General features: G+C 44.9%; 1 protein-coding gene across 1 annotated transcript; it reads right to left on the bottom strand.

Annotated features, from left to right (window-relative positions):
* Window positions 1-3,950: 3,950 nt before the first annotated feature.
* On the bottom strand, window positions 3,951-7,209 carry LOC115139856 (uncharacterized). The gene is made up of 3 exons (XM_065026550.1): window positions 6,105-7,209; window positions 5,772-5,979; window positions 3,951-5,614 (listed from the first exon to the last, which is right to left on the bottom strand). Exons 2-3 carry the CDS (start codon window positions 5,880-5,882, stop codon window positions 5,105-5,107), a joined length of 621 nt encoding a protein of 206 aa, XP_064882622.1. The 5' UTR covers window positions 5,883-5,979; window positions 6,105-7,209; the 3' UTR covers window positions 3,951-5,104.
* Between the last annotated feature and the right edge of the window lie 4,900 nt (window positions 7,210-12,109).

Genomic DNA, 12,109 nt, shown 5'->3' on the forward strand with positions numbered 1-12,109 from the left:
AAATCACTAACACTGTCACCAGCAAAGCACCCCCACACCATCATACCTCCTCCATGCTTCACGGTGGGAACCACACATGCGAAGATCATCCGTTCACCTACTCTGCCTCTCAGAAAGCCACGGCGGTTGGTACCAAAAATCTTACATTTGGACTCATCAGACCAAAGGACAGATTTCCACTGGTCTAATGTCCATTGCTCGTGTTTCTTGGCTCAAGCAAGTCTCTTCTTCTTATTGGTGTCCTTTAGTAGTGGTTTCTTTGCAGCAATTTGACCATAAAGGCCTTATTCACGCAGTCTCCTCTGAACAGTTGATGTTGAGATGTCTGTTACTTGAACTCTCTGAAGCATTTATTTGGGCTGCAATCTGAGGTGCAGTTAACTCTAATGAACTTATCCTCTGCAGCAGCGGTAACTCTGGGTCTTCCTTTCCTGTGGCGGTCCTCATGAGAGCCAGTTTCATCATAGCGCTTGATGGTTTTTGCGAATGCACTTGAGGAAATGTTCAAAGTTTTTGATATGTTCCGGATTGACTGACCTTCATGTCTTAAAGTAATGACGGACTGTCGTTTCTCTTTGCTTATTTGCGCTGTTCTTGCCATAACATGGACTTGGTCTTTCTGTATATCAACCCACCTGGGTGGCAGGTAGCCTAGTGGTTAGAGCGTTGGGATAGTAACCGAAAGGTTTCTGCTGGATCAAGTCCCACCATCAGCAAAACATCAAATGATGGAATTTCTCATGGACAGATAGGTAATTGCATGTTGTGCTGTGCAGTGACTGTATTATTGCCACACCGCGGTCACGAGTCATGAAGGCAGTCAAATTCCACATTAGTCACGGTAATTAGGCTTCTCCAAGCTCTGATGCTGCTGATGGTCATTATTAGCCTATCAAACTTGCTAACTGCCTGGTACTCAGTACTCTTGTCTGTCTAATCACGCTAACATCAATGCAAAGGTAATGGCAAATCTAATCAAACAATGAGATCCCATGAGCTCGTGTTGCGCAGCATTGCTATAGGCTATGCAATTACACGAGAGAACAAAAACCCGTTGAGACAGCAGTAGTCAATACATTACACAATTTACAATACAAAAACCACAACATGTCAGTAAGCGCACATCCGGCCTCCAGAAAACATTTACCCTCTTCCTCTACAGAGTTTTGGCCCAGAGTTTTAAACTCGCTAAGGGGCACTAGTAAACTCGGCAAAAAAAGAAACATCCTCTCACTGTCAACTGCGTTTATTTTCGGCAAACTTAACATATGTAAATATTTGTATGAACATAAGATTAAACAACTGAGACATAAACTGAACAAGTTTCACAGACGTGACTAACAGAAATGGAATAATGTGTCCCTGAACAAAGGGGGGGTCAAAATCAAATCAAAAGTAACAGTCAGTATCTGGTGTGGCCACCAGCTACATTAAGTACTGCAGTGCATCTCTACCTCAGGAACTGCACCAGATTTGACAGTTCTTGCTGTGAGATGTTACCACACTCTTCCACCAAGGCACCTGCAAGTACCCAGACATTTATGGGGGGAATGGCCCTAGCCCTCACCCTCTGATCCAACAGGTTCTAGACGTGCTCAATGGGATTGAGATTCGGGCTCTTTGCTGGCCATGGCAGAACACTGACATTCCTGTCTTGCTGGAAATCACGCACAGAATGAGCAGTATGGCTGGTGGCATTGTCATGCTGGATGGTCATGTCAGGATGAGCCTGCAGGAAGGGTACCACATGAGGGAGGAGGATGTCTTCCCTGTAACGCACAGCGTTGAGATTTCCTGCAATGACAACAAGCTCAGTCTGATGACCATGACATACGCTCCACCTCCAAATCGATCCCGCTCCAGTGTACAGGTCTCGGTGTAACGCTCATTCCTTCGACGATAAACGCGAACCCGACCATCACCCCTGGTGAGACAAAACCGCGACTCGTCAGTGAAGAGCACTTTTTTTCCAGTATTGTCTGGTCCAGTTACGGTGGGTTTGTGCCCATAGGCAACATTGTCTGGTGAGGACCTGCCTTACAACAGGCCTACAAGCCCTCAGTCCAGCCTTTCTTAGCCTATTGCGGACAGTCTGAGCACTGATGATGGGATTGTGTGTTCCTGGTGTAACTCGGGCAGTTGTTGTCGCCATCGTGTACCTTTCCAGCAGGTGTGATGTTCAGATGTACCGATCCTGTGCAGGTGTTGTTACACGTGGTCTGCCACTGCGAAGACGATCAGCTGTCCGTCCTGTCTCCCTGTAGTGCTGTCTTAAGCTTCTCACAGTACAGACATTGCAATTTATTACCCTGGTCACATCTGCAGTCCTCATGCCTCCTTTCAGCATGCCTAAGTCACGTTCACACAGATGAGCAGGGATCCTGGGCATCTTTCTTTTGGTGTTTTTCAGAGTCAGTAGAAAGGCCTCTTTAGTGTCCTAACTGTGACCTTAATTGCCTACCGTCTGTAAGCTTTTAGTGTCTTAACGACCGTTCCACAGGTGCATGTTCATTAATTGTTTATGCTTCATTGAACAAGCATGGGAAACGGTGTTTAAACCCTTTCCAATGAAGATCTGTGAAGTTATTTGGATTTTTACAAATTATCTTTGAAAGACAGGGTCCTGAAAAAGGGATGTTTCATGGATCATGGTGACAGACAGTGACACGTTCAATACTGCCTTGCACACTCTTGCCTGCATCTCGCTGATCTAGGGTGTAATCATTAGTGCAACAAAAGCAAACGAGTTATGTTTATCCCAGTTTCGGTCTGTTTGCCATTCACAGTTCACTTTCATGGCAGCCACCAACAAACAGCATGATCATTTTGCTCGTTGTATAATTCCTTCTTGCCTCTACGCACTCTCCTCCTCTCACCTTTGTCCTTTGCTTGTGGACTTGTTTGCACAACCCATCATCTGCCTGTGACCAGGCGAAAAAACCTTTGAATCATAACCGCTAAATGCTACACACAGCCTACATCATTGTCACCATATTAGCTAATGCCATAGTCAAACTAGCTACCAGAAATAACTCTGTTAACCCGCTACAATCATGACGTACATTGTACAATAAGCAAGTAGTTTAGCAGTTACACCAGCGGGCCCCGGTGGCAATAAATTAATAAAACCAAAAGCTTACCTTGGCTTGGAAGCGCTCCCGTGTTGGATAGCCATAGCTAGAGCTGGCTAAGTGAAAGTGAACGTGAATTTTTAAAAATATTTCTCTCTCTCGCGTCTCCATTTTTAAAGAAATGAATTTGTTCCAAACTGTTCAACTATTGTCTTTCTCTCTCTTTGAATCAACTACTCACCACATTTTATGCACTGCAGTGCTAGCCAGCTGTAGCTTATGCTTTCAGTACTAGATTAATGTCAGTTCATGCTGCAAGATCTCTGATAGGTTGGAGGTAGTCCTCCAGAAGATCTCATAATTACTGTGTAAGACTATGGAAGGGGGTAAGAACCATGCGTCTTCTAAGTTTTGTATTGAAGTCAACCAAACGAATTGTCCTTCGGCTACACCATGGTGCTACCCTACAGGGTGCTGTTGAGGCTACTGTAAACCTTCATTGCAAAACATTTTAATCAATTATTTGGTGATGTGAATATATTTAGTATAGTTTTATCTAAAAAAGTGCAACATTTTTAAAAAGTAATCCATTTCAATTTTTATGAAATTCACTGAGGAGGATGGTCCTCCCTGTCCTCCTCTGAGGAGCCTCCACTGGTTCCATGCCTCCGGTGCACAATAGGAAAAGGTGGTCTTGCTTAGCTCAGTGACTGCCCTATGTATGAGAAAGTGGGATCCATCCGGAACCATCCACTCTGTAATAAGGTTTATTTGACATTGATTTAGGTCTACATTACAGTACATCTATAGTGATCTAGCTAAGATAATTGATGTAACTGTATTTTTGCAGAAGCCACCAAACAAAAACAAATACAGCAGTATTATTTCCCTGTTTATTTGTGTCCATTGTTGAGTAAATAAAAATGCATTTGATACAGTACTTAAAATAATTATCACAGTATGTGAATGTTAGAACTTTTTATATTTTTTTGTTGGCATTTTATCACCCATACAAAGGTAATAAGTTCACTGATTTAATACACTCAAATATAAATATGTAAGATAAAATTTTTAAAAATGACATTAACTTTTGTTAGCAACAATTGATACTGGACATGTTATTGAAACAAAAAAGATGAGAAATACAGGGGGAAAAAATATAATTTTCAGTTTAACACATTCATTTAAGAGTAATGAATTCATGGCAGTAGCAAAGGAAAGGGACATTCATGAAAATTATAGACATTTCACTGATCATAAAGTGAACTGATCCAGATAAATGAAATTTCAGGTCAGCTGGGTCTCAATTGGGACTTACAGTAAATTAAGCCCTGTCGTCACCTTCCTTTGGTTTCAGCACAGAAGTAACAGTCGGTTTATGGTGCAACAGAGAGAGGTTGTGTATTACCTAATTAGGAAGTGTAAAGTAACAGATTGCAATATTTTGTACACAGCTGTTTTCTCCTTGGCTTTTTCATTGTAGAATATTCAACTGAGAAAATGTATTTGACACAAATGAGTTTATAGTGTATATATAAATATAATGAGCTATATATTCAGTCAAGGCAGAGAAACATTGGCATGTAAAAGAATATTATGAAAGCAGTTATACATATTCTAGTTTTTGCTTCCTATAAATGCATTATTTTAGGCCTCAAGCATCATTGTGTAACTGACATTTGTAATACACAATGAAGCCATAATATACATGATCAATAATTAAAATCTCCTATGACTTTTCTTTATGAAGGACAGAAACAGAATACATTGACATTATGTAGTTGACGTGTTTATAGCTGACTGTGGTACAGTATGTGTAGACCATTTAGGATGTTGTCCTATAGTCTTCAGTGTATGGTTCCAACACAAACACATTCTCCACACCAGTGTCAGATCAAGGCAGAGGAAACAGGCTGATAAACACAGAGAGACACGTGAAGACAACCAACAATCCAGCCAAGCTGTCCAAAGTGGAGACTAATGGCAACATCTGGGTTGGAACCAATTCTCCATCCGGCATTCCCTCTATCTAGTTACTTACTCTGGCACATGCTGGGAGCCGATTGGTCATGCTCCTGACCTTGTGCCAATCGAGAGCTGAGCTGGGGCCCTGGAGCAGCAGCGGCGGTAGCATTAACCTGTGTGGCGGCTGTCACGGTCGCCAGGGCAGCGGTGGCTGACGCAAGAGCTGCTGGGTAGAAGTGAACATCAACGGCGACGGTGGTGAGGCCTAGGGAGACGCAGTGGGAGAGGAGGAGGGGGGCGTTACCGTGGGAGATGCTGACGCTGTGGTGGATGGGCGTGGCACAGGGCTCAGTGGTCTGGAGTGTCAGGGAGGAGCGCAGGCTTTCCTCACGCACAGGAGGAGGGGAGGGAGACAGGGAGCGGAAAGGTGAAGGAGTGAGAGCGGGGGTCTCAGAGAGAAAGTCCTGGCCCTGACATTGTCCGTATACTCCTCCACCCCCCCAGTCCTCCACACACTGCAGCTGGATGCTGGGGTGAGACAGGCTGCAGTCTTTCTCTTCATCCAGGAAGGGGTCAACCTGAGGTGGAAAGGATCCAGACAGCTGCTACTCCCGAATTTGTAATATCTTGGCATGGCAGTGTGTGGGAAATGTTGGACATGATTTTACACACACACACACACACACACACACATGCATACACACGCACACACCACACACACACATATATACTGACCTGTGTGTATTCGATTGCCTCAGGGTAGGTCTCTGCTATGACTGAGTGTTCTGAAGAGGACGGGGGGCGAGGCTGTGTCTCCTGAGTCTCATCAAAGGCAGGGTCTATCATCACAGTGACTGGGCTGGGGGCAGGGGGCCTGGTACGTGTATCTGACGTGTCGGGGCTTTGTTCAATCACAGCCACCAAATCATCATCCTCAAACGCCCTTCCAGAACCGAGGATACATATACTGTACATTAGCCATTAGGGAAAGTACATTCCTATTTTCATAGAGATATCGTCAACAACAAGAAGAACAACAAACATAATAATAGTGCCAACAACAATCACCTGTTCTCATAAGTCCTCCCAGTGGCCAGACGTTCAGCATGTCTGAAGGGGACTCCCAGGTTCCTGGGAACTGTGGAAGACAAGGCTAATGGGATTCAATAAGATCAATTAATATACTGAACAAAGATATAAACGCAACATGCAACAATTTCCACAACTTTACTGAGTTACAGTTAAATGTAACCAAACCATCAAACAGGCAAAGCGTCAATACAGGACTAAGATCGAATCGTACTACACCGGCTCCCACGCTCGTCGGATGTGGCAGGGCTTGCAAACTATTACAGACTACAAAGGAAAGCACAGCAGAGAGTTGCCCAGTGACACGAGCCTACCAGACAAGCTAAATTACTTTCATGCTTGCTTCGAGGCTAGTAACACTGAAACATGCATGAGAGCATCAGCTGTTCCGGACGACTGTGGGATCACGCTCTCTGCAGCCGATGGGAGTGAGACCTTTCGACGGGTCAACATTCACAAGGCCGCAGGGCTGAGACGAATTACCAGGACGTGTACTCCGATCATGCGCTGACCAACTGGCAAGTGTCTTCACTGACATTTTCATCCTCTCCCTGTCTGAGTCTGTAATACCAACATGTTTCAAGCAGACCACCATAGTCCCTGTGCCCAAGAACACTAAGGTAACCTCCTAAATGACTACTGACCCGTAGCAGGCATGTCTGTAGCCATGAAGTGCTTTGAAAGGCTTGTCATGGCTCACATCAATACCATCATCCCAGAAACACTAGGCCCACTCAATTTGCATACCGCCCCAGCGAGATCCACAAATGGTGCAATCTCTAATGCACTCCACACTGCCCTTTCCCACCTGGACAAAAGGAACACCTGTGTGAGAATGATATTCATTGACTACAGCTCAGCATTCAACACCATAGTGCCCTCAAAGCTCATCACTAAGCTAAGGACCCTGAGACTAAACACCTTCCTCTGCAAATGGATCCTGGACTTCCTGACGGGCCGCCCCCAGGTGGTAAGGGTAGGTAACAACACATCGGCCACGCTGATACTCAACACAGGGGCCACCCAGGGGTGAGTGCTCAGTCCCCTCCTGTACTCCCTGTTCACTCATGACTGCAGAGCCAGGCACGACTCCAACACCATCATTAAGTTTGCCAATGACACAACAGTGTTAGGCCTGATCACCAACAACGACGAGACAGCCTATAGGGAGGAGGTCAGAGACCTGGTTGTGTGGTGCCAGGACAACAACCTCTCTCTCAACGTGATCAAGACAAAGGAGATGATTGTGGACTACAGGAAAAGGAGGACCGAGCACACCCGCATTCTCATCGACAGTGCTGTAGTGGAGCAGGTTGAGAGCTTCAAGTTCCTTGGTGTCCACATCACCGACAAACTAACATGGTCCAAGCACACCAAGACAGTCGTGAAGAGGGCACGATAAAACGTATTCCCCCTCAGGAGAATGAAAAGATTTGGCATGGGTCCTCAGATCCTCTAAAGGTTCTACAGCTGCACTATCGAGAGCATCCTGACTGGTTGCATCACTGCCTGGTATTGCAACTGCTTGGCCTCCGACCGCAAGGCACTACAGAGGGTACATTACTGGGGCCAAGCTTCCTGCCATCCAGGAACTCTATACAGGGTGGTGTCAGAGTAAGGCCCAAAAAATTGTCAAAGACTCCAGCCACCCTAGTCATAGATTGTTCTCTCTGCTACCGCATGGCAAGCTGTACCGGAGTGCCAAGTGTAGGTCCAAGAGTCTTCTAAACAGCTTCTACCCACAAGCCATAAGACTACTGAACATCTAATCAAATGGCTACCCAGACTATTTGCATTGCCCCCCTCTTTACACTGCTGCTACTCTCTGTAATTATCTATGCATAGTCACTTTAATAACTCTACCTACATGTCTTAACTCTACCTACATATTACCTCAATTACCTTGACTAACCATGAGGGCATTGACCCACCCACTTGGGAGCCAGGCTCACCCTAAGGGGAGCCAGGCCCAGCCCAATCAGAATGAGTTTTTCACCTTAAAAGGGCTTTATTACAGACAGAAATACTCCTTAGTTTCATCAGCTGTCCAGGTGGCTGGTCTCAGACAATCCCGCAGGTGAAGAAGTTGGATGTGGAGGTCCTGGTTACATGTGATCTGCGGTTGTGAGGCCGATTGGGCGTACTGCCAAATTCTCTAAAATGACGATGGAGGCGGCTTATGGTAGAGAAATGAACATTAATTCTCTGGCCACAGCTCTAGTAGACATTCCTGCAGTCAGCATGCCAATTGAACCTGTGTAATGATCATGCTGTTTAATCAGCTTCTTGATATGCCACACCTGTCAGGTGGATGCATTATCTTGGAAAAGGAGAAATGCTCACTAACATGGATGTAAACAAATTTGCACGCAAAATTTGAGAGAAATAAGCTTTTTGTGAGTATGGAAAATTTCGGAGATCTTTTATTTCAGCTCATGAAACTTTGGAACAACAGTTTGCATGTTGCGTTTAAAGTTTTGCTCAGTATACTTCCCCTTTTCTAACCCAATGCCCAGGGTTCAAATAACTGTCAGAATCTTGCCATTTCTGGTTGTTAAGATTTTTAATGATTGCAGGGGTGTTCACATTTAATAGGCGGTGCCCTGGTTTTTTACAAGTGTCCTGACCATGAGTAATTTGAACCATGAAAACAGTATGATAAACAATAGGCATTAGGGTTGAGATCCAGCAGAGATTGAGCTGGTCAGTCCACTGACCTCTAATAGCGGGGGCAGGCTCTTTCTTCTGGACCAGGGAGTAGAAGGCCATGGTGATGAAGATGAAGGCCAGAGACACACCCACTCCCACCACGATGGGGATGTCATGTTTCTCCAGCACTGGGAGCCATGGAGGAGGAGGCTTTACTCTGGGGGAGAGAGGGAGTGAGACAGAGAGCAAGAGAAAGATTGTTCCATTGTTGTCACTCTTAATGGTGATCATAATTATGTCCAAATGCAGCATTTAGTCGAAGTACCTCCAAATACAATAGGTAAAAGACAGACTTTGGATATTAGGACGTTCAGTTGTGATGTACATTTCTCTTTCAACATTATCCAATCAAAAGAATTAGGAGTAAAACAAACTCATGGCCTCGTTGTGTAAAAACGTCAGTCATTACAGCCAACAGAATAATACACCCACATGTATGTCTCAACTGTGCAAATATTTAAGCAAGATCAAAGGTTCTATTCGGTCTGTATTACTGAAGAGTTACAGATTCCGCAACAGGAATGTAAAGGCAATTTCAGATTGAGCCTAGATATGCAGCATGTACCGTGAATGCAGTCTCCGCTAAAAGCAGGAAAATTGCCTGTAAATTTAAGTCACGCCGTAAAGCTGAACTCCCGTGATGCAAATTGAATAGATCCCCAAGTGTGATAGCAGCTGTGGTGGTTGCAGAGTTTTATCTGGAGTCATGTCAGCAGTTTAAGCCTGTGAGCCCCATATATGAAGTGGTAAATGATCTCGTAGATCCTGATACAACCCCTCAGATTCACAGAAAGCTATTTCTTGATTAAGCCTTACTGTTGCATTCCCCCTATTCACCATTGTCCACATAGCACATAATCACTCAAAACATTGAGTATTACTGTATATTTTGCTTTGCAAAGAATGCATGCACACTGTAAGCAGATACCAGTGGTATAAAGTACTTAAGTAAAAATACTGGAAAGTACTACTTAAGTAGTTTTTTGGGGGTATCTGTAATTTACTATTTATATTTTTGACTACTTTTTCTTTTTCTTCACTACATTCCTAAAGAAAATTATTTTCCTGGCACCCAAAAGTACTCGTTACATTTTTAATGGTTAGCAGGACAGATAAATTGTCTAATTCATCCCTACTGTCTCTGATTTGGCGGACTCACTTAAACACATGCTTTGCCTGTAAATGATGTCCTTTATATAAGGAATTTGAAAAGATTTATACTTTTACTTTTGATACATAAGTATATTTTTGCAATTACATTACTTTTGATACTTAAGTATATTTAAAACCAAATACTTTTAGACTTTTATTCAAGTATTATTTTACTGGGTGACTTTCCCTTTTCTATTAAGGTATCTTTACTTGTACTCAAGTATGGCAATGGGGTACTTTTTCCATCACTGGCAGATACAGTAAAAACTATCTATGCTGTAAGTAGATAACTGGGATGATTTCAAAATAAAGGTCAACTCCGTCTCCCACCTCTTGCCACTGTACCACATGGTGCCCTACCTGGGGTCCTCACTGGTCCTGATGGGGGACTGAGAAGTGTTCCTCTTCAGCCACTCTGTGGGCTCTGTGTCATTGTGCCTGGTTGGTTTGGCTGGATGAACTGGCTTAGCGGGCTGACTCATGTTCTGCTGCAGGAGGTCTGGTGTGGAGGTCCATGGGGCACTAGGGCCTTTGGGGTCAGGGGTGGGGGGTGTGGTGCTCAGGTCAGGAGCATGTGTGATTGAGACTGAAGGCTGGGTCAGGAGATGTGTAGGCTGGGTTCGTTGAGATTTAGGCTGGGTTTGTGTAAGTTCAGGCTGGGTTTGTGTAGGTTCATGTTGGGCTTCTGTAGGTTCAGGCTGAGTTTGTGTAGGTTCAGGTTGGGCTTGTGTAGGTTCAGGTTGGGTTTGTGTAGGTTCAGCTTGGGCTTGTGTAGGTTCAGGCTGGGTTTGTGTAGGTTTAGGCTGGGTTTGTGTAGGTTCAGGCTGAGTTTGTGTAGTTTCAGGCTGAGTTTTTGGTAGAGGATGGGTTTGTGTAGGTTTAGGCTGGGTTTGTGTAGGTTCAGGCTGGGTTTGTGTAGGTTGGGGTTGGGTTTGTGTAGGTTCAGGTTGGGCTTGTGTAGGTTCAGGCTGGGTTTGTGTAGGTTCAAGCTGGGTTTGTGTCGGTTCAGGCTGAGTTAGTGTAGTTTCAGGCTGAGTTTGTGTAGTTTCAGGCTGAGTTTGTGTAGGTTCAGGCTGAGTTTGTGTGGGTTCAGGCTGGGTTTGTGTAGTTTCAGGCTGAGTTTGTGTAGGTTCAAGCTGGGTTTGTGTAGGTTCAGGCTGGGTTTGTGTAGGTTCAGGCTGAGTTTGTGTAGGTTCAGGCTGAGTTTGTGTAGTTTCAGGCTGAGTTTGTGTAGGTTCAGGCTGAGTTTGTGTAGGTTCAGGCTGAGTTTGTGTAGGTTCAAGCTGGGTTTGTGTAGGTTCAGGCTGAGTTTGTGTAGGTTCAGGCTGAGTTTGTGTAGTTTCAGGCTGAGTTTGTGTAGGTTCAGGCTGAGTTTGTGTAGGTTCAGGCTGGGTTTGTGTAGGTTCAGGCTGAGTTTGTGTAGGTTCAGGCTGGATTTGTGTGACTGAAAATAGGGTGACAGGGCTAGGATGCTGTAAATGTGAATATGAAGGATAACTTTGCGTTACAGGATGGTGAGTTTGAGTGATTGAGTCAGAAGGATGCAGGGTTTGCATGAGTAGAGACTGCGTCACAGGTTCTCTGGGCTGGGTAAGACATTCAGGACTCTGGGTAGAGGGGTTTGAAAGGTGAGTGGGAGAGTCTGGAGAAGGTTGCGGGCGTGGGACCAGAGACTGGGTAATAATGGTGATGGGCTTTAGTGGCTTAATTGGTTGGTCAGAGACTTGATGCTGGATATGCATGACTGATGGCTGGTTGTGGATGCTTTGGGATACGGACTGTGTTAATTGAGATTGGCTATGTGGGACTAAAACCTGCCGTTGTGTCTCTGGGGGTGGATTATGTGCTAATGTTGGCTGGGTATGTATTATTGGAAGCTGGGTAAGTGAGGCGACTCTATGAGTTACTGAAGGCTGGCTTAGTAGGTCTAAGGGTTGATATAGAGGTGGATGTGGGGGTTGTTGCACTGGAAGCTGGATCTGTGTGATTGTGGGCTGGGTTGGTTTGGCCGAGGCCTGGTCCGGTAGTACCAGCAATCCTGTCTGTCCTCCGCTGAGACCTGCTAGTCCTAAAGCTGTCTTCTTGAGAGACGAGAGCAGTCGTAAAGTGTCAGGGGCAGACAC

The sequence above is a fragment of the Oncorhynchus nerka genome, linkage group LG13 (assembly GCF_034236695.1).
Source record: "Oncorhynchus nerka isolate Pitt River linkage group LG13, Oner_Uvic_2.0, whole genome shotgun sequence".
Classification (NCBI taxonomy): domain Eukaryota; kingdom Metazoa; phylum Chordata; class Actinopteri; order Salmoniformes; family Salmonidae; genus Oncorhynchus; species Oncorhynchus nerka.

Bases quoted from the DNA above. Each gene is read 5' to 3' on its own strand.
- LOC115139856 (XM_065026550.1), bottom strand. From the start codon at position 5,882: ATGATAGACCCTGCCTTTGATGAGACTCAGGAGACACAGCCTCGCCCC. The intron at 5,615-5,771 runs GTCAGTATATAT...TTTCCACCTCAG, and splicing joins AGGCAATCGAATACACACAG to GTTGACCCCTTCCTGGATGA.